The sequence below is a fragment of the Clarias gariepinus genome, chromosome 24 (assembly GCF_024256425.1).
Source record: "Clarias gariepinus isolate MV-2021 ecotype Netherlands chromosome 24, CGAR_prim_01v2, whole genome shotgun sequence".
NCBI lineage: Eukaryota > Metazoa > Chordata > Actinopteri > Siluriformes > Clariidae > Clarias > Clarias gariepinus.
The window spans coordinates 7,968,030-7,990,464 of record NC_071123.1 but is presented as its reverse complement, the minus strand read 5'-3'; the positions used below and the strand labels follow the sequence as shown (position 1 = coordinate 7,990,464).

General features: G+C 39.2%; 1 protein-coding gene across 1 annotated transcript in view; it reads right to left on the bottom strand.

Annotated features, from left to right (window-relative positions):
• Positions 1 to 17,417, bottom strand: part of LOC128511776 (E3 ubiquitin-protein ligase RNF43) — a 96,375-nt gene extending 78,958 nt beyond the window's left edge. Inside the window, exon 1 of the mRNA XM_053484757.1 lies at positions 16,218 to 17,417. Within this exon, the coding sequence (XP_053340732.1) occupies positions 16,218 to 16,427 (210 nt within the window). The 5' untranslated portion in view covers positions 16,428 to 17,417. The remainder of the gene's footprint in view (positions 1 to 16,217) is intronic.
• Positions 17,418 to 22,435: the final 5,018 nt, after the last annotated feature.

Sequence of the window (22,435 nt, the reverse complement as noted above, 5' to 3'; positions counted from 1 at the left end):
GTTGTATCATATTTCTTACATAATCAACAATATCATCGAATCTAAGGTATTGTTAATTAATTGATCAATATCTGTGTTTATTGACTTTGAAGCATTAACTCACAAACTCTCTATTTAAATATTCCATACTGGCTAAGTCTTTATACACTGAACAAATCTACAGTAGTTAGACATTTTATTCTACATTTACAGTAAAAGCATCAACAGTTTAGGATTTAGAATGTTTGTTTTTTTTATAAATGGCATTCAATTCATTAAATAATAAATTATTACTGTATTACAACGATTAATAGAGGTCGTGATTTTAATAACGAGCGATGTCCTGTTAAATGTTAATATACTGTATGTACAGTGTGTGTGGATGCATTCTGGCCCCAGAGAAGCCCCTGGTGCTGTGCGTTGTTGCAGACAGCCGAAGGTCTGCTGATTATCTGAAGGGAAGCCAACTTCACATAACTCGGACAGGAAAGGACGTGGCAGAATCCAGGGTGGGAGGATTGCCGATGATTTGGGCAGAAGAACAGGGGGCTAGAGAGAACAAAAGCTTAAAATAGCCATGCTTATCTTACCCAAGCCCACTGCTCTCTCTCTTTAGATTGCTTTGGATGTGTATGTACGTGCACGCGTATATACTGTAAGTACGATGGTGAGTAAAGCTCACTTGAGCTTTAACGTGATAAACTAGAATCAGATGCACCAAAGGGGCAAATATTTATTAATATTAAAGGGGCAAGTGTTTATTTCATTATTAGGTTCTGGAGGCTACTGAAACATGTGCGCATACACACACACACATTCTGACACAAAGGGCATGGTGTTTTGTGTTGGGTCAGGTGCTGTGCAGTGAACTTTGGAATGCACAGAGAGAGGGAAAGAGAGATAAAGAAAGAAAGGAATAAAGAAAGAATGAAAGAAAGAGCTACAGGAAGAAGCATTATTATCAAAATTGTAAATAAGGGACATAGATTATGTAAGCGATATGGTATGATAGCGATTTGAGCTCCAGAGCTCTTTATAACAGTCATGCACCTGCACCTACAGCACGGGACACGCACACACACGACTCTCTGTATCGTCTCTTCCATATGTACGATTACCACAGACAAGAATTTCAACACATTTCTTCCAGGATGAAAAAAAAAAAATTACCAGGAACACATTAATTCAAGTGTAAAGTTCACTTTATACTTCAAGAGTTCATTTAACAACCTGCATTTTTGTGGACAGCTTTGTCTACACTAATTGCCATCTAAATCTGTGTTATTCATTCTCTTTGAAATGGGACCGATTTCTTTTCCAAGGGAAAACTAAGCAAGTAACTAAGCAGGCCCAGGTAACTGGAGCTCTCACATAGCTGACCCTGCTAGAGTCGAACTATTGTAGGAATTCAACACACTTCCATTACAAGTGAATCTGAAGCAAATACATTACCATGGTTTGCTTAGTACATGAAAATCTAGCGGGATTTCTGTTATCACATAGAGATTATAAACGTGTAGAGTTTATAAGACGGAACTATTCTTTTAATAATGCAACATTGAAATTAGACATGTTTCACGCAACATAATCTTCAGAATAAGAAAGAGGGTTTTTTTTCCCCCTGCCTTTGTCTGTAACATGAGATTCTTTCAAATAATTTACTCGCGGCAGCAACGCGTTTACATTAACTTCACTGACACTGTTTGGGAACACACAGGAATTACACACCCGCCCCTAATGCTGCCCAATAAAAAGCAATATGGCCTGTGTGTGTGTGTCTGTGTGTGTGTGTGTCAGGACAAGAGATATCTGTCCTCTGCTCAAGGCTGAATGAAAAGGTTGCCGAGGTAATGCAGCAGAAGCTCAGCACTGGCTCTGTGTGTGTGTGTGTGTGTGTGTGTGTGTTCGTGTGTCCGTGTGTTAAGTTGAGTGAAAAAAACACTGAATGAAGCTCTTAAAATTGACAGCAAGTTTCAAGAGTAAGGTGATAAAGTTGATGACTTTAAACTTTCATCCTCCACCTGTTTTGGTGTATATGTACAGTACTGATGGGAAAAAGTCTTGAGCCACCCCTTATTTCTTCATATTTTTCTTCCAACGAGGCAGTATTGTTAACGTGGTTTTGAAGAAAAGGATTTTTTTTTTGGCTCTGATTTTTGGCTCTTTCATTTTTTTCGTATTCAGGCCAGTCCCTGCATCTGACCAGTTTAAGAGGAATTTTTTTGTTTGTTTGTTTGTTTGTTTGTTAAGCCACACAATAAGGTGGCACGGTGGCTTAGTGATTATCGCCTTTTCTTTTCCCTGATTTGGGGCTTGTGTGCATGGAGTTTGCATATTCATATATTCATACGTGTTTTTGCTGGGTTTCCTCCGGGTAATCCGGTTTCCTCCCACAGTCTGAAGACACACAGATTAGGCTAGTTGGCGTTTCCAAATTGCCGTAGTGTGTAAATGCGCATACGGTAATAAATGTTAACCGGAGGTCCTACCACAGTTGTAAAAATAAAAACAAATATAACGCTAATCACTATTGGCCTCCGCGGCCCCTTGATGGACTACAGAGGTTCCTAGATGGATTGATGGAAGCCACACGGTGACATATACATTATTCCAGCATAAAAAGCATCTAACTTAAGATATGAACCAGTAAAAAACAGATGCAGATGATGAAAGATGATCAGGCCGGTAATTAGTATACTGCTGATGCTGAATGCTGAGTGGTTGAAAGTGACGAGAGGGGAAATAAGGTTGCTGCTGAGACTTAAAAAAAAAAAAAAAAATTTTTGATTATCAGCACGTGCATACTTAGTACATTTGCACTGATAATCTCATACATTCGTGCTGATATGCTGATGCTACAGTACTGTGTGTATATTGCATAACTGAACTGTTCTATCATTCTACAAAGAAAAAAAAAAGAACATTGCAAACAAAAAAATTTAACCTTTTGAAAGACTGTATTAAACTAAATCCAAATCCCAGAGGATATGTACTGTAAGGAACCAGCACAATCTTCGTTTCTTATCAAATGATAAATCAAATGATGGATATAATTTGCCCTGCTGAATTTTTTGTCCTCTGACAAGAAGTCAAAATGAACAACCTTGTCCTATTCATCTTGTTTCCTAGCAGTGGTGTTGTTAGTTAATGCCTCTATCTCACCCATTTGTTTTCATCCTTTCTAAATTGAAACATGAAAGACGCTGACGCGACGACGATGAGCGGCAAATTTACCTAGTGACAATAGAATTTCAATGTGAAAATCTTTGCAAATCAGAAATAAAATCCACTAAATCTGAAACTCTCAGTGTCCCGGGCTTAAACAGCAAAGGCAAAGGCAGGGAAAACTACCAAGTGGGTGAACTCGTCTCGAAGAAAGGTTGGACGATCTCTCAACCCGTTGAGCAAAATAACACGCCACTTAGTCACTGACCTCGCAAAGTCACTAACGGGAAACGAAAATAATCCGCGCATATTTTCGCAACCCTGGCGACAGAGAAAGACTGTCCTCGCCACCTGGCAAAGCACAGGAAAGTGTCTGAGAAAGGTTCTCCAGGTGAAACATGGAGCTGGCACATGGCGTAGAGGAGAAAACCAGGAGAAAAAAAAAGAAAGGGAAAAAAAAAAAGCAACGTTTGGAGTTCGCCATGAGGCTCACGAAAACCACGCGGTTGAATGCAAAGCCGTTTGTTTAAATGTAAGCAAAGGAACTGCCATGGTTACTAATCTGCAGCAAAGAAAACTGTTTGGACAAACGCTGCCTTCTTTTTTATCCTCTCTTTTTCACAGTCGTCTGATATCTCTGAATATGCAAAGAAAGAGCCTGGCATGAAGGCAGGCTCAGACGGAGGGAAAGGAACGCCGAGGCAGACGGGTCAGGAGCAGGACAGTGTGTGTGCACTGTCGGCCCCGCTGTGTGTGAGTGAGAGAGAGAAAGAGAGCGAGCGTTAGGAAGAAGCCATGTGACTGCGAAGACATAAAGCATGTTCTGTCGCCCTGACTGTCTCAGTTTACAATATGGCTTTTGTTACGGAACATCTGAGCCGCTTTGATCTCGCTTAATGGAGTTTAGTAATGATCACAGCGACGGCCAACCTCACACACACGCCCTCACGCATAAACAAGGCCGCGCGCGTGGACTCACACATGCACATGCCTACACGTAAAAAGACAATCCGGGTAAACATGGTGTTCCTCAGCTGACCTGAGGGGAAAAAAAAACAGGTTGAAATAAGGTTATGATGGGACTTTTTTTTTGTCTGAGCTAACAACTCACTCGCAAGCCATAAACGCAAAAATTCCTACAAAAACACACCAAATTTGAAGTGATGCTGAATATGGTTTCCTCATCCGTATGCTAGACGGAAAGGACTGCAGCGGTATCGCAATCTTTAAGCACATCTTCACTGCAGATTGCAAGGAATAAACTATTTAGTGAACAATAATCAAATTCACAAAGCATAGATATCACGTTCAAAGGGAATAATAATAATAATAATAATAAGTAAATGAAGGATAAAGAGTTCGCTAAGGAAAGGTGTATTTCATATTTTTACAGAAGGAGTCTCCAGTGTCAATGCTTTGTAGCGTTGAGAAGTGAGCTCCATCTGGATCTGGTGTCAGGTTTAAAATGAATTATCACTTTCACCATTGTACCTTTTATTCATTATTTTGTAATTAATTTGTCATTTATTTATATGCTCAAGAGCAGCACGGTAGCACTATGGCCTCACACATCCAGGGTCAAGTGTCTGATTGTGAGTGTTCGTGTGTGTTGTAATCAGTGAGTATGCATGGAATTTGCATGTTCTCCATGTACTTGGTTGGTTTTCCTCTGGGTACGCCGGTTTTCTCCCATAGTCCAAAGACATGCAGATTGGGTTTAATTGTTTGTGTGATAGATTGGCACCCAGTCCAGTGTGTACGCCGTATCATGCCCAAAGTCTCCTATGATAGACTTCAGGCCCCCTGTATACAGGATAAGCAGTATACAAGATACATGACTGATGTTTGAGACTTTATCTGAAAACCTGGAGTCAGTTCGCAAATATATTATTCGGGGAAAAAAGGATTTAGACATCCAAAGAAAGAAAAAAAAAACAGCACTTGGCCAGATGTACGGATAATGGCTAAGCTTGCACTGCCTCTGAAATGACCTTGAAGCACAAATTTTAAAAGTTTAAAAGCTGCTGTGAGGTAGTGGAAATTTTCATTCACAAAGCTGTCAAAAAGAGAAATTGCAAGATAGGTAATGAAGATAACGCTTTAATAAATGTAGCCGCTTATTAAATAAAGACTTGTCAGAACAAGTAAATTATTATACTGATAAAATGCAGTTTGATTACTAATTGCTTTTAATAAAAAAGAGAGAAAGCAAAACAGCTGTGCACAGATCAATGCAAACACTGTATATCGCATAGCCTAAACCTGTACAGTGTGTAAGTGTGTGTTAAGTTTATATGACCAACAGGAGGTTATAAAACATCTGGAAAATTAGCCAAGTCACAAAAGTCCTGTTTAATGAGAAGATATGGGTGATCCTGATGTATGCTGCTGGAGTCACCAGATCTATTTGATATAGAATCCTAGTCGAAACAGATCATTAAAAGTTCATTTTTGTGAATTCGGTTCGAAAAGGAAATACTTGCCAACAACACTGCCTAAACAGCTCGTGCCTTTAATGTGCACCTAGTTTTGCTCTAATTGTAGAGAATACGTAATCAGCCGCTCCTTCCATTTTATTCCTGAATGACTTACTTTTTCTCCCTCGAATGCATATGTATGAGGATGAGAAGTGAACGTTTTTCGTTTCGCATGCACAGCACTTTATCCACTTAGACTCCAACAATAACATGAACGGTTTTTCCCACACGCAGCGCAGCCTGAAAACAGCTCGTTATACTGTCGAGTCTGGCGGTTTGCTGGAAAATTGAATTTCTAACGCCACAGACTTCTTCAGTGAATCATGTGACAGAAGAAGTCATAAGATGCAAGAATCACAAGACAGAAGACGTTCATGTGTGCCAACCGAACATTTATGTGTAACTGAAATGCAAGTGTTTCTGAGCCATAGCTTTGCAGCCCTCTCCGATTTTGGAGCCCTCTCTGAAGTCAGGTTTCATGTAGAAAAAAGGGGATAAAAACTGAGGATTAAAAAAAAAGAAAAAAGAAATCTAACAAATAATGAACGTTCTTAATATATATAAAAAATAATAATAACAAAATGAATCAGACAACATCAACAAGGACACACCCTTTAACTGACGCCTCATCTTTATTTTGGTTGTCATATGGTTTTCAGGTGCATATGACTTTGTTAAGTGGAGTTTGATTTATGATTGTTTGATCCGCCCTGGTATTAGGAACTACAGGAACTATAATATGTACATAATGTACATGTACATCATCAAGTAGCCATAATGATTGCAAATGCGCATTTCAATTTTTGATAATCTTTACTCAGTTTACTTTAGTTTTAGAAGTCTACCCAAATAGAAGTACATTATTTGAATTCAAATGATCAATCACTCACTCACACATCGCCGTCTATACCGCTTTATCCTGTATTCAGGATAGGGTGCCAATCCATCGCAGGGCACACACACATACACACTATTGGCAATTTGGGGAGTTCCAATTAGCCTAATTTGCATATCTTTTGACAGTGAGAGGACACCGGAGAACACGAGAAAACCCAGCAAGCACGGGGAGAACATGCAAACTCCATGCTCACAGACGGAGACGGGAATCGAGCCTGGCCGGGAATCGAACCATGACCCTGGAGGTGCAAGGCGACAGTGCTAATCACTACACCACCGTGCCGCCTATTCAAATAAAGAAATGTGTTAAATTTAATTAAATAATAATAAATTCATCTGTTAAATAAATAATAATGAACAGCATAAGCAATGGTACAAGGGTATTTTCTTGAGATTAGAAATGTGCAACATAAGTGATCAGAAATTACAATCCATACAAACAAATAAATAAATAAGAATTTATTTTAATATGGGCAGTTGATATAAAGCTCAAATGGAGAGAATTTGTTAGAAAATCCTACGAACAGGTACGAACAATAGAATGCTGGTAGTACTCGGAAACAAACCCATACACATGTCTAGATGAAACCAGTTATTATATAAACCACATTATATATTCACGATTATACTGTCACTTTTACTGTTTCTAAGATTACCTAAACCACACCTAAAACTGGTGTCGCTGAGTTCATGAGTTACTTCAGAAGCCAAAACTTTGACTTCTTGAGCCATGAACATTACACACACTGCGTCCTATAAATATTTGCGTCTTATTTTTACCTTCTTGCTGCATCATGCATTTTAATGTACCTTTTTTACTTCTTATGTGGAGCCAAATACTTTGTCACCTCTAACCCCCGCTTCCCTGCTCCGGGCAGGAACATATAATTTGCCTATAATGCCAGAAAGCTTTTAAGTGGAGTTAACTGTGATTATTCACATCGAACACAGTACAAGCACTCAGAATCCTATAAACACCCAAGTATGAGAGATTTCTTTGAATAATGGGCTTGGTACCTCAAACGAAAAAGCAAAAAAAAAAAAGTAAAAGAAAAAGAACATGAATAATGTGCTAATATGTTTTCAGAACTAAGCTAGTGGTTACGAGGGAGGTTTAGGTGTAATATGTGATACTGATAATAACCATACATGATTATCTAACTACATGAAACCGTTTGGTTTTACAGAAATCCTGACGCCACAGTATTTCAGATCATAGGTTTAAATAAGCCTAAAAAGTAATAATTGCTATAATAATTTTTAATTAACAAGGATTTGTATAGTGTACTTACTTATACTTATAGTGTACTTATAATGCAATAATACATGGGATTAATAATAAAAATATATATATATATTTTAAAGTGGTGCTACTGTAATCAACAAATACAAGAGTGCAATAATTTTTCTCCAATAACTAGGTAATGGAATGATGTGTTTATATCAAGTTTATCGTAAGCGCTAACAGGAATGAATTGTTTTGTGGTTATGTTCTAGAACATTATTACTCAGTATATATTAATGAAATTCTGAATACAGAATAAAGCGGTATAGAAGATGAGTGAGTGAGTTAGCAAAATCTGGCATTTATCCAATGCCATATAACTAATCCTAATCCTAATCCATCAACTAAAATAGCTTTCTTGATGCTTAATTGCTTGCTAACTTTCTATTAGCGGTCATTACGTTTAAAACTTTCCTTTTAAAATTATAAATGTATTGGCAAATTTTACTGCTTAGTGGCTTAGCGTTTTGTTTTAATTGCTTTATGTTTACTTCTTGATTATGTTATAAAGTTTTAAACGTTAATGTTTAGCTAACATTAGCAAAGATTAGCTAACAATTCTTGAGCTGCATTCATGGCACACACAAAGGGAACTTCTAATTCTATTTAAACAGCCCTAAAAATCCCCTTGTATTTCTAAAAGACTTACATGCAAGCATCTTTTAAGCAGGCGTTTGGGTTTCTTTTATGCAGCCTTTGCTAAATATAATAGGATGAGTAAAAGGTTGATTCATTTTTTTGTACAAGAATGCTGTTCATATATCACACTTATGTGTTTTCTTCAGTTTTACTCGTTTACATTTAATATAAATGAAGCACTACAGTATCTAAAGAACTTATCTTATATAATGATAATGATACAGAGCTTTTAAATTCCACACTGAAGCTACAACATTGCTAGGCGTGAAGACAGCATACTGTACGGCCGTGGCCAAAGGTTTTGAGAATGACGCAAATATTAATTTTCATAAAGTCTACTGCTTCAGGGTTTTTTTAGAATAAGGACTGGTACAAAACCAACCTGCGAAAGCAACTTCTTCCAACCATCCAAGACTAGTTTGGTGATGAACAATGCCTTTTCCAGCATGATGGAGCTCCTTGCCATAAGGCAAAAGCGATAACTAAGTGGCTTGGGGAACAAGCTGAAATTTTGTGTCCATGGCCAGGAAACTCCCCAGACCCTAATCCCATTGAGAACTTGTGGTCCTCAAGACTGACTGGTGGATAAACAAAAACCCACAAATTCCGACAAACCCCAAGCATTGATTATGCAAAAATAGGCTGCAATCAGTCAGGATGTGGCCAGGGAATTGATTGACAGCCCGCCAGAGTGAATTGCAGAGGTCTTATAACTTAAATATTGTCTATTTGCGTAAACTTCTTAATAAAAGCCTTTGACACTTATAAAATGCTTGTAATTATACTTCAGTATACCATAGTATCTGACAAAAATATCTACAAACACTGGTGCAGCAGACTGAAAATTAATATTCGTGTCATTCTCAAAAGAATTTGTCCATGGCTGTTTTAAATCATATTTATAACTGATATTTAGGCATAAACACAATGCTACGCCATTAGCTGGTTTACAAAGTAATAAAACAAAGCACTGATTCCGTTAGTGGTTTTGCATCTGGATAAAATAACGCTTGTGATCATTTTCCAACTGAAACGTCCCACTGACCCACTGTTGAGCTGATTATTATTAGATTTAATGCCAAGCCCGTGCTAATGACTAGTCAGTGCTTGTTGTGCGAAGCCAAGTTAGCATTTAGTGCCTGTTTGTTTTGAGGTCTGTGCTCGCTCCACCTGGACAGGGGGACGCTGATAGGCTGGTAACAGATGGCCTGCTTCCCATCATCCCTATGTGAACAGGTGTGGATCTGCCCCTCTTTGCCGAACAATGTACTGTACGTTAACTATTATTTCCCTATCAGCCTTTGTAGTTTGATATTCTACAAAACAGCGATGGGAAAAGTTTGACAAATCAGACAAGCCATATGATTTACAGCGCACTGGAAAAATCTCAGACATCCCAGATGATCTCCTGTGGCTGTTTTGATGAGCCACGGTATTCACCTCATCCTACAAACATAATCATTTTGGTAGAATTAATGAAGCCCGTCATTTATGTCATAATACATCAAAATACATGCCGCTATAATTTGTAAAACTACTTTCTGTAAAAGGTATCTGATGAAAATCCCCACGCCAACAGGGAAAAAGGAAATTGAGGGAAAACTGTTGGAAGGTGGTTCACGTGGGAAGATTTACTTTAACCAAAGAGATTAATTGATGCATCAGGGTGGAAAATCTCACATCCCGATAGGACACATGAGATCTATCATGATCAGAGTTGTTACAGTGTCACAGTTAGTCAGTTTAAACGTTTATGCCACTGCTTTTTGAAAATATTAATTAAAATTCATTTTCGATCTAGTCCTAGTACACCTCCTTATATGTCCCTAAGTTAAACATTGACTGTGGTTCTTAAATGTACATCAGAATATGGCAGTGTTGACCAGACCAAAATGAAACGTGTATGTGCCAACTGACAACAAGAGACATTTTGATCCCTGATCCTTTAAATTTTTGCGATATTCATATCCAAGGACGTGCTAAGAGAATGTTGCACAAAATTCCATAAAATCATTTTACTCGTATATTTTTTAAAAACTTTAAATTATACCACCGGCTGAATTTGACTTGAACAACGAATGAATTGAACAACATTGATGTGGTGTCAGGAGCATACTGTAGGCACCCAAGGCTGACCCATGCCAACAGGGAGCAAAGGACAGCCAGTCTGGTCTGATCCCACAGAAAAGCTAATGCAGCACAAATCACTGAAAAAAAGTCAATACCAGCCAAGAACATCCAGTGGACTGTCTCATCTAAAGGAGCACCCATAGAAGAACCACCAATCAGCACCCAAAAAATATGCTGCCAACTTCCTCCTTGCCAGACATCACAGAACATCCCCAGAGACCCTGCGGAAACACACCCCGAGGGGCCAAAGCCACCCCAGTGGCTCACGTGGAACCCAAAGCAGTGCAGTCTACAGTAGATGGTTTAAGTGTTAAAGGTTTGAATGTTATGGCTGATCAATGTACATGCTACAGTACTGTATGTTATACACTATAACTGCCAAGAAGAGAGTAATGTTGCCTTTATTTTGATACAAATTGGCAGTGGTGGCTCAGTTGGTTGAGGCTGTGGGTTACTGGGTTACTGATCGGAAGGTCGGGGGTTCGAGCCCCAGCATCGCCAAAGTTGCCACTGTTGAGCCCTTGAGCAAGGACCTTAACCCTATATGCTCCAGGGGCGCTGTAAGCTGGCTGACCCTGTGCTCTGACCCCAGTTTCCTAATTGGGATATGCGAAGAAGACATTTCACTGTGCTGTAAAGTACGTGTGACAAATACTTGAATATTCTATTCATTCCACTGAGCTGAGATTTGAATTAAAGGATTTTTTTTTAAATATCTGCCCATCCCTTCAATACAAACTCAATCCAATCAGAATTAACAATTATTTCCTTAAAAAAATGTTCGAAAACTTATCACTATACCGGCAATATCTCACATCATGATATTGCTATCTTTTCATATTTTCCAGCTCTACTACACAGATACTAAAGCAGATACAAACAAGTCTGGTTCAAGGAGAAGGTCAGCAATAATGCATTTCCCATACCACAGTACTAACATTCTTCACTAGGGACTTCAGGTCTGACAGGAAGAAACCTGACATCAACAAATGTGTGTTTGTGTATGTGTGTGTGTGTACATATATGTGTGTATGTGTGTAAGAGAGAGAGAGAGTCTCTGGCTTGGATGAAGATGCATGAAGTGCTTGCTGTTTATGAGTCTGGACGAAAAAGCCAATACTTTGTGAAGCTGCTTTTCAAGTATACAGATTCCCTTTCTGTGCATGTTTGTCGAGGATGTCAGTGTGTGACACACGCGGTTTATGGAAGCCTTCTCGGAGACCGTTTTTCCTAAAATCTGTGGCGGAACGTGTTGCGTAACATCTCCACTGACAGACGAGGCATCTCTCTCTTTCTCTCTCTGTCTCTCTAATGACTAAACAAGAGACAAGAGGATACTTTAAAAGCTTTGCCATGCTTCCCGTGTCCGTACTGCAACACATACGACCTTGTTTCCGTCAGTCAGACGCAGATAGCTTTCGCATACTCGTTCCCGTGATGCCGAGGGTCCCGCGGCGTGTGTAACCGTAATCAGAAGGCATAAGACGAGCACATAGGACGGAAGTAGGACAGATGCAGGAATCTGCAGTTTGAGCATCGTCGGTTTAAGGCTGCAAGCTTAATAAACAGATCTGTTTGACTTAAGGGTACTGCCGATGAGCAATTTAATAGAGGAATCATTTACAGGAGTTAGTAGGACTTTGGGGTCGTCCATGATTCCAGTTGGACAAGGATCCAAATCCCTAGGAGGCATCCAAGCAGCAGAAATGAGACTTCCATGATCGTGCCACTTTTTAATTTAAGATTATCGTTCGCTTATACTGGTGTGTTTGAAAAAAGCAAGAATTCAACATAAAACCTCAGCAGGCCCTGAGCGACAGGGAGGGGCAGAGAGGCTGTTATGCCTGTTATCAGTTTCCATGGGGGGAAATACAGACAGGAAGCTCATCTGAATCAAGGGAGGGGAGCACTATCGGAAGTGTCGAGTAAACACAGCTCTCCTTTTTAATCATCCAGACTCACATTTTTTAACTTGAGATGCTTTCATCTCGCCTTCGCCCCAACGCATCCAACATCTCAACCTCCCCCGAATGGAGAGACAGTGCTATGTCCTCCAGAGAGAGAAAGAGAGAGAGAGAGAGAGATGGAAACTATAATCAGACAATCAAACTAAACATTGGGCAGCCACAGTGTTGAAAGGGTTGTCTCCGTTGCCAAGATTTACAGTGCACATTGAAGTATCTGAGAATAGTTCTCCTGACTTGAACGAAGCTAATCACCACTAAAACTGCTCCTAGATTAGTTCACACGAGCAGACCTAATTATGCCCATTACAAAAGACTGTGTGACCTCTGTCACCCACAAAAAAAAAGATCCCCAATAGTAAAAGGAGGGTTAAAAAATTCCAAAAGAAACCCAGATGAGAAAGTAAGCCTTTTTTTTTGTTTGAATGACTTGGCTTCTTTTAATTGGGCCAAGAGTGGGATTAACTTCAAAAGGTGCGGTGGGCAAAAACCTCAAATTTGCCCTCTTATCATCCCCCCTGGCCCATGCTTAAGCAACAGCTGCCTTTTCCCTCAAGTTCAAAGCCATCCCAGAATGCACTGCGAATGCCCTGCTCCACTATAGTGGGACGGATGTAGAGCATGCCAAGGCATCTGGCCTTTTCAAAGGTATGGGCACAAGACCAAAAAGCCCGAGATACTGATATTGGACGAGGAGAGGGGGCACGGCTAGAGCCATAATCCCTCTGCAAAGCGCTTGGCAGAGCTGCTGATATCTCGAAAATGACCTTAACGTAGTGCATGGAAGGAATGACTGGAACATGAGTTATGGCATAAAGAAGTTATTGTTGACTCTACAATACACAGGCTCACATTGCCAGTACATCTATATCACAGATGTCTCAGTGCCTAGGTTTGAACCCCTTTTTTTTTTTTTTTATCTGGTGTTGCTTGTTTTTTTGTAGTGTTGTCCTTGTGATGCTCTCAGTAGGTAAATAATGATTCACTGAAATATACTCATAGTGATTATGAAATTATTTGGGGAATCAAATAAGATTTTAAAAAAAATAATGCAATCTTTTTCCACCCATTGGATCTTCTCCGCTCTTGTCGTTTCCGACACTCTCGTCCTTTTTTATTTTCCTTAAAACTGATTAAAAATATCTCTTCTCTTGTTTTGAGTTTGGAATCAAGTCCTCCTAAGGAAATTTGGCTTGTTTCTACAAGCTACGAGCACAAAATAATTGCTATACAATTACAATGTGTGTTATCGCTGACGGGTTAAATTTGTCACAGTTCGCAATTAAGCCTAGTCCAAGAGCACTCAGAAGATTTTTTTTTTTTTTGGGATGTTTTGATCCAGATGATGAGCAACTATCTATGAAATTGGCACAAGGTTATGCAAATTGTTGTGTGACTTGCAACCGTTCTGAAAAAGGATAATTAGAACATGTAAACATGATAAAAAAAAAAAACTTGAGTCAGCCCTCACTTTTCATATTTTGCTTCCAAAGAGCCAGACTTTTTTTTTTCTTTAATGTTCTTCTTTAATGTAGTCTTGAGGAATAGTTCTCCAGGCTGAATTGTTGAAACAGACGAGAGGGGAAATGAGGCTGCTCAACTAATTTTTAAATTGTATATTTGGCCTGTCGCAGTAAAACATTTATACTAATTTCTTTTAAGTAAATCTACATCATTTCATTAAATGTAATTGAATTTAGTTATCTCGAGACTTTTTGCACAGTACCGTAGGATGATCAGCAAGCTCGGCACAGTCACTAATATAATACTAGGCAAAATTATATGTGAAAGGCCTGTCTCTAAATGAATGAAATGAATAAACGTCCTGGATGAATAACCAGGTGGTATCTTCATGTTTTACTCGTAACCAGTGTATGTCTTTCAATCTTCACGACAATAAGAATAAAAACAAATCTGGACTCTTAATTTCAAAGCGAAAGCAAAGTACACAATACAGACATGATCTAATTCCATTCAAGATCAGAAGCTGTCCAGAGCTACAACCGCCCCCCCCCCCCCCCTTAACTAAATGAAATGCTTCCATTATCATCTTGTCCAATCTCCCCCCCCCCCCCTTCCTCATTCACACTATTATCCACTGGCTAAATCGAGGAGACATTTTTTTCGTCCCTAAGAGACGAACTAAAGCCTAGAATAACATCTTAAGGGTGATCGTGATGGAATCGCGCATAAGAAGATCAAAGCTGGACTTAGATGTGTAATTACTGGTGGTTATGAAAACTGGCTGTCATCTTCTGCTACAGATGAGCATGTAGAATTCAGAGTAGCCCGAGGACAGTAAGGCAGCAGACACGCCTTAAAAACTCTGAACGAGCGAGCAAGAAAAACAGAGATAAAAAAAAAAAAAAAACGTGCATGAGAGAAACAAGATAGACCAAGATCCTGATGTTCGGGGAAAATACGTAGTTTTTTTTTGTTTTGTTTTTTGTTTTTCCCTGGCCTTTTCTTCTTGAAATGTGTAATGATATATGTATAGGTTCAAATAAGTTCTTTTGAAATAAGCCAATTAACAGTTACTTGCAGGGCTGTGGAAGCCGGGTGCAAAAGAAGAAATGATGTATTCCTTTCTTCTCCCTGCCTCCATCCCCTAGAGGAAAGCAACATAAAGCTGGAGCACCTCTACAACACAGACCTGTTGCGACAGGCCGGCGCAGCAACAAAGAGAATCTAGCGCAGTACAACACAGTCTTTGTATAGTGAGAGAGTATCTTACTGATGATTGGGTTATCCATACACACGTTCCCATTTATACATAAGCCAATTTTTTTTTTGCTGAATAAATAGCACAGGTACAAAAAAAAAAATAAATCTCGTCAATCACGGACACAGTTTGCTAAACTGTGTGTGGTGTGTGAAAAAAACAACAACAGTTTGCTACTGTACTTCATTCTATATACACAGATTGAATGCTGTTCACTGTACATTGTGATAAATGATGAGTTACCGCACTTTAAAATTCCTATTTTTATTAGCCAGGCCTTTTTTTTCTACAGCCTGATACGTCTTAAAAGCACAGGCCGAAGCATTTAAAAGGCTACAAATCTCTCACCTCCATCAGAACCTGGATGGAGCAGCTGGCACACATACATAAAGACACAGTCAGCTTTCACGCCAGAGCTCTTGTCAACAAGACAGCCGGAAGATCTCTTATAAGATTTAAAAAAAAAAAAAAAAAAAAAGGGATCCTGTTGCGATACATGTGTCATCGGCTCTTTGGCGTGATGCATTCAACACCTCTGTCACCTCTGCTCATGGTTAACGAGGAAATTGACAGTCATAATTAAATGGGCTGGCCCATGATTGAAAGGCGTGTAGGGGATGATTGTGGTTTAGGATATGGCACTTCGTTTCGAGTGCACACGAGGTTCTGCCAACACACGGGGCACCGAACGTGGCTTAGACACCGATCTTGTCCAAACAAGATTGCTGAATGATGTTGCAGCACAACATGTCAGGCAGGCTGATGCCTGCGATTGACTGATCTGATTTCTGTCTATGACAGCTGCGACATCAGCATGAGATCATTATTTTTCATACATTACAAGGACTGGGCTGAGGTTCAGAATTTCAGAACAATTATAAAGCATGACAAATGAGTTAAGCAGCCCGCAGAGAAGCGTGAGACGAAAACCCGAACTCGCGGCCTCGTCTCCGTCTTACCTGCATGAGTTTACCCTCAGCGAATCCGCTGATTTTTCCAGCGAACACCCCTTCCAGGGTGATGACCGTGGCTTTGGGATTGAGCAGCGTGACCTTGATGAGGGCGCGGGTCGCTGCCACTTCAAGGCCCGCATGGCCCAGCGCCACCTGCAGGACGGCCGTGAACAGCCACGGCCAGAGCCCGGCCAGGCGCTGTGCGGCGAGCCTCATTGACCCAGCTGCAGGTTCGGGGCCCAGGCACGCATAATGCAGTGTTCAGAACCGCTGGCACGCTGAGAAAATTTCCAGGCTCCTTCCGGATGCTGGGACACAACCGAACTTGTGATGGAACTCGATTTCGATTTCTCTTAGCACAAGAAGTCTGATTGGATCCGGAGACATGTGCATGGAAAGGGCCAATCCTTGGGTAAAAAAAGTGATGGAATAAAATGTGACATGACTTTATGTCGGAAGATGAACAACAGGCCAGTAGGACAACATCAAGGGATGGACTGGAAGCAGGACTCGTACCGTGGGCATCGAACTTCTTCCAGGCATACGAATCCCCTTCAGTTCACGTGAAGCAGGTTTGTCTCGGTGTCCTCTCTCTCTCCGTCCCAATCATGCGCTCATAAATCTCCATTAGATGGACGGTGTCACATTTCAACGGTTATGCATTCCCTTAGAACTTCAACAGGTGGCCTGATCATAACTCGGTTATCCGAAGCCGACAAAATCTCCGAAGCTGCGTCACGCACAGCGCGAGCCTGGACGCGTGACTTCCCTCCGCGGCTTCACGCGCGCGCTCCGTTACTCCCGCCGGGGAAGAGAGAAAAAAACCAGCAACATTCAGACCTGTTCCGACGCGAAACTTTGCAATAGTCCTGGTGTTGAAAAAAAAAAAAAAAAAAAAAAAGATGAATGATTCGGGTAATCAGGTGCGATTCGTACAAGTCCTCCGCTACGCGTTCATATTAAACCTGTTTACAGGTTAGAAAAGAAAAAGAAAAAAAAAAACCCGGTTGTAAGTTTTGTGCACTAACGCGTTTGTCGCAGAGGAAAAGTAAACACGCGGTTGTTGCGTGGTGAAGCGCGTGCGAGGCGCGCGGACACTCACACTCACACACACATACACATACAGTACACACACGCGCGCGCGGGTGCGAGAAGAGAAGTTTGTGTGTCTAGAAGCGAGGCCGAGTCTCCCTCCCTGGGGATCTCATGGAGCAAGTCTACCTGTTGCTTACTGGCTGTGTCTGCGTGGTGTGTGTGTGTGTGTGTGTGTGAGGGTGGAGCAGAAGACATACTCCACTGCACTGCACGACGCGAGGCGCCCTTTAGCGGACACACTGAGCTACAGCCGACTTCTGGGAATAATATCACTCCCTCACTTACTCATCGTTTACACCACTTTATCCTACCCCAGGAGACTTGTGTAGACAGGGTGCCCATCCATCGCACTGCACTCACACTCACACACACACACACGCACTTACATGCTCATTCATTGGCAATTTGAGAACACCTGCTTGTCTTTGGACTGTTGGATGAAACCAGAGCGCACCAAGAAAACCCACTTTCAACCCAGGAGGTGCGAGGCCGACAGTGCTAACCACTACTCCACCGCCTCGCCGAGAATATTATAAAATAAATAAAAATTCACACCGATCAGGCGGCATGGTGGATTAGTGGTTATCACTGTCAGCTTGTCAGATTCAGTTCCCTCCTCGAGGTCTGTGTGCATGCAGGTGGGTTTCCTCCAGGTAATCCAGTTTCCCCTCACAGTCGAAAAACATGCAGATCAGGCTAATTGGCAGTCCCAAATTTCCCATAGTGTGTACAGTAAATGAGCATGTGTATGTGTGTGCCCTGCGATGGATTGGCACCCTGCCTCGTGCCCTAAGTCTCCTGGGATGGACTCCAGGCCCCAACGCGACCATGTATCCAGGATGAAGCGGTATAGACAAAGATTGACTTACTGTGTAAGTCAAAGCGATCAGCTATAACATGCATGATATTGTATAGCTCTCCTTTGTGCCACCAGAACAGCTCTGACTCATGAGGGCATGGTCACCGCAAGACCTCTGAAGGTGCGATGTGGTATCTGACACCAAGACGTTAGAGGCAGATCCTTTAAGTTGTGAGGTGGAGCCTTCCTGGATCAGACTTGTTTATCCAGTACATATCCAGCACATATCAAATCAGATTGAAATCAGGGGGAATTTTGAGGATTATTCAACTTAATCTTAATTTCTTGCTCATGCTCCCCAAACCATTCCTTAAACCTTTTTTGCAGTGCATTTTGACACTGGACATGGGTCAGTTAGACTGGTCTGTGACTAGAAGGACCCATACACAGCACTGTGTGTTTGGTCTTTTTCTTAGCTATTTTTATTCAGCAGCTTTTATGATAAATTTGACCAGACAAGATATCAGAGAGTCTTGGGTGGCAATTATCCTGTTGCCAGTTTATTGGTTGTCTAATTTGCCTAAGTAATACCCACTGCATACAAGGACACCCCACAAGACCTGCTGTTTTGGAGTGCTCTGATACAGGAATCTTGCCATCACTGTTTGGGCCTTGCCAAAAACAATCTTTACCTATTAATTATTCTATACCTGTCCATTTTTTCTGCTTCCAACACATCAATCCCACGAATTGACTGTCCAGTTGATGCCTAACTGATCTTCCCCTTTGACAGCTGTCTTTGTGTCTATCTAGGTTTGAAAAATTACTGGCCTGGATCATGTTAAAATATTTACTGTATATATATATATATACTTTAGCTTAGTATAAGCTAATATATATATATATATATATATATATATATATATATATATATATATATATATATATTAGCTTATACTGTATAATGGGTATATTATTATATATCTTTATATTTATGGCACTTGGCATAGGGCCCTATCCAGAACAACCTACATTTATCTCATGTATACAACCAAGTAATTGATGACTTTGCTCAAGGATCCAGCAATGGCAAACCTCGTGGTACTGGGATTTAAATTCACAACCTTCTGATCAGAAGTCCAACGTCTTAATCATTACATTCTATCTTAATCTTTATCCCCTGGTAGGAACACTCCTAAACACATGTATTAACTCCATACCTGTGACAGAATCTATTTTATAGAGCAAATGAATTCTTAAATCTGATTAATCAGGAGTTGTTTATTCATTTTTAGTACAGCAGTTTAACAGCCAATGCACCACATAAACAGATTACAAATGTGGGTGATGATAGAAATGTAATGTATTGTTGTGGTGCTTTCTGTAAGAAGATGGTTATTTATAGAGTCAGAGCTTTGCAACAGACAAAAATAAAGTGGTTTGTTTAAGTCTTTTTTAGAACAGAGCATTTGCACTTTGTTACATGATCAGCCACATTATTTTTGTCAGATAACTTTAAAATTTTACAACTATAATAGACTTGTCATAAGTAGTTATAAATCACAACAGGAACTTATTTGTCCCAGTTGTTCCAGCACATTCGATATAACTATAATTAAAGAAAAACCTTACTAGTAATTTGTCAAATGTACAGTAGCAAACAATTTGGGATTGTTTGTGCTGAAAGTGATGACATCAATCCATGATCACAACAGTATCATTTGGTGTAATACTTCAGAAATCTAGTTAAAATTTGCTACATTACAGATTTGAATAAACTTGTATCTATCTGTTTTATTATTATTATTATTAGTATTATTATTATTATTAGTATTATTTTAGACCTTTCTGCTCAGATTGGAGTGGACTACGTTTTTTTTCTTTATCAAAACATACTTATATACAGTACATCAATTTTGTACCTTCTTCCACACTGACATTTAATTTAAAGTTTATTTGCAAAGTACGACCTAGAGTGTGTTGATCGTGCATGAAATCTTATTAAATCTGAACTGCAAGTGACCAGGGATCTATTCACATTCAAGGCATTTTTACACCTAACATTAGTTTAACCATGTCCAATTCAGGACAGTTGGTTCACATGTGCAAAGTAAAAACTACACTAGTCCTTATAAATATTATAATTATGAACCACCAAGATGGAAAGAATGAGATATTGGGCAATAAAGTTTGCAGTATAAATACAGCCTTTGTCTTTCGGCACTTTTTTATCACTAGAGGCTTCTTTAACAGCTCTGTGTTTGGATTGTATTACACACTCTTTCTAGGTCACTTTGTACAAAAGTGTCTGGCAAGTAAATAATTGTAAATCTAAACCACTGCTTCTTTTAAAGTAAAATGTGTTGTCGGTGTGGTTTATCAGTGGCTGTTCTACATAGATTATAATACCTTGTGCCCAGTATTATATAATCAGTAACTTTTTCATTATAATTATATATTAATAATTTGGTTGCTATTGAGTACTAAGTGATATCTATTTAACAATAATTTTAAATACTGTATACATTTCCTGGCCTATAGAAAGGTCATTAGTTTAAAAGTCAACTTATTGGTCCATATCATGTACCGAAAACAATAAAGGAGATTTGAAATAGCTGGAATTGGGTTAAGAGCTCTTCAACATTATATTTAAACCTGTAGGGAGTGTGCTGAAACTGTAACTTCGGGGAAGAAATTTAGTCCGAAAAAAATTAACAATGGAGATCACTTAAACGCTTGATTAAGATGCATGGTTTAAAAAAAAACACTATAAATTACGACTCCACACAACAATTCCACACAAACACACACAAAGTTTTATGATAAGTCCAGATTGACCATCCTCGAGAGCAATGCGCGTCAGGGTAAGAAGGGAAGCACACGAAGCGATGCACCCATCATGCATAGTGCCCCCTCTACAAACCTATGGAGGCAGTGTTATGATCTGAGGTTGCTTCAGTTGGTCAGGTCTAGGCTCAGCAACGTTATGTGGCAATCAAATTAAGCCAGCTGGTGCCTGAATGTACTGATTGACCAGGGTATCACAACAATAGCACAGGCATATTCCAGGATTCAGATTGTGAAAGTGTGGTTCTGGGAGCATAAGGAATCCTTTTTACTGTAATCAAAGCTAAAGGGGGTCATGATGCAAACGGGTGTATGGTACAATCTGATTGATCAGTAAGTGTTGGATAATTTTCTAGAAGAGTGTCAGTATACTGTAAGGGTCGAAAGTCTTCAGGACAGAAAACTTTGATTTTCTTCTTTGTCACTAGCATGGCAAGATGTTTGTTTTTTTCTTATGCTAAGGATTAATGCAGGAATACTGCTTAATGCAATTTATTACAAAAGTCTCAAACGAGAAATTAGTTTGCAAAATGTTTGGGTTTTTTTTGGAAACACATTCGTCTTTCCAGTTGATGACAAACTCATATTTACAAAAATTAGAAAGCTTAATTCTTGATTTTTCTTAAGCATGCATGGAGACTTTTGGGACCTTATATATACATATATATATATATATATATATATATATATATATATATATACATATATATATATATATATATATATACATATATACATGTATATATATGTATATATATATACATATTGCATGAATATTGCAAATATACAGTCCGGTACTTATGATTTGCTGTGACCCTTCTAAACTGAATCAGCATTCTATCCCAATATGATTACAAATTTGTACACTCTACTTAAGTTGAATGCACTGAGTTATCAATATCAAAGATTAATCAACTGAGTAACATATCATTACGAATGTGCATTACACCATTTTACAATGTTTACAGCATGGGCCTGATATAGGTTTATTTACACAGTGTGTACATCTCTGACATTTTGTCAGTTTAAAACACTGTGTATATACAGTAATTCTAATGCATACATATGCATATTCAATCATGTACTGTACCACATTGGGATTCAATGTTGAATATTAGATTGTTTATTTCCAATGAGGACAGTTACTCCAGAAAAGAAACTGCTTTATTGAATAAATCATTGCAATAAATTCATCGATCAAGTACCTCAGTGCTTAAAAACTAAAAGAAAATGATTAAAATCCTGTACTCGGACAAATTTGCCTTAAAATATTACCTGTTCAATTTTTTTTAACAAAAGTACCACTAAAACTCATTTTAACTCTAAAATAAATTATAAATACATTTAAAAAAAATTTAATCTTTTATAAATAAACGACTTATGTAACCTGTATAAGTTCATACAAATATCACGTATTGTTTAAACATCTTGACACAATATTAAAAAAGCTTTTGGATCAATTAAACTTTTTGTATCAAGTATA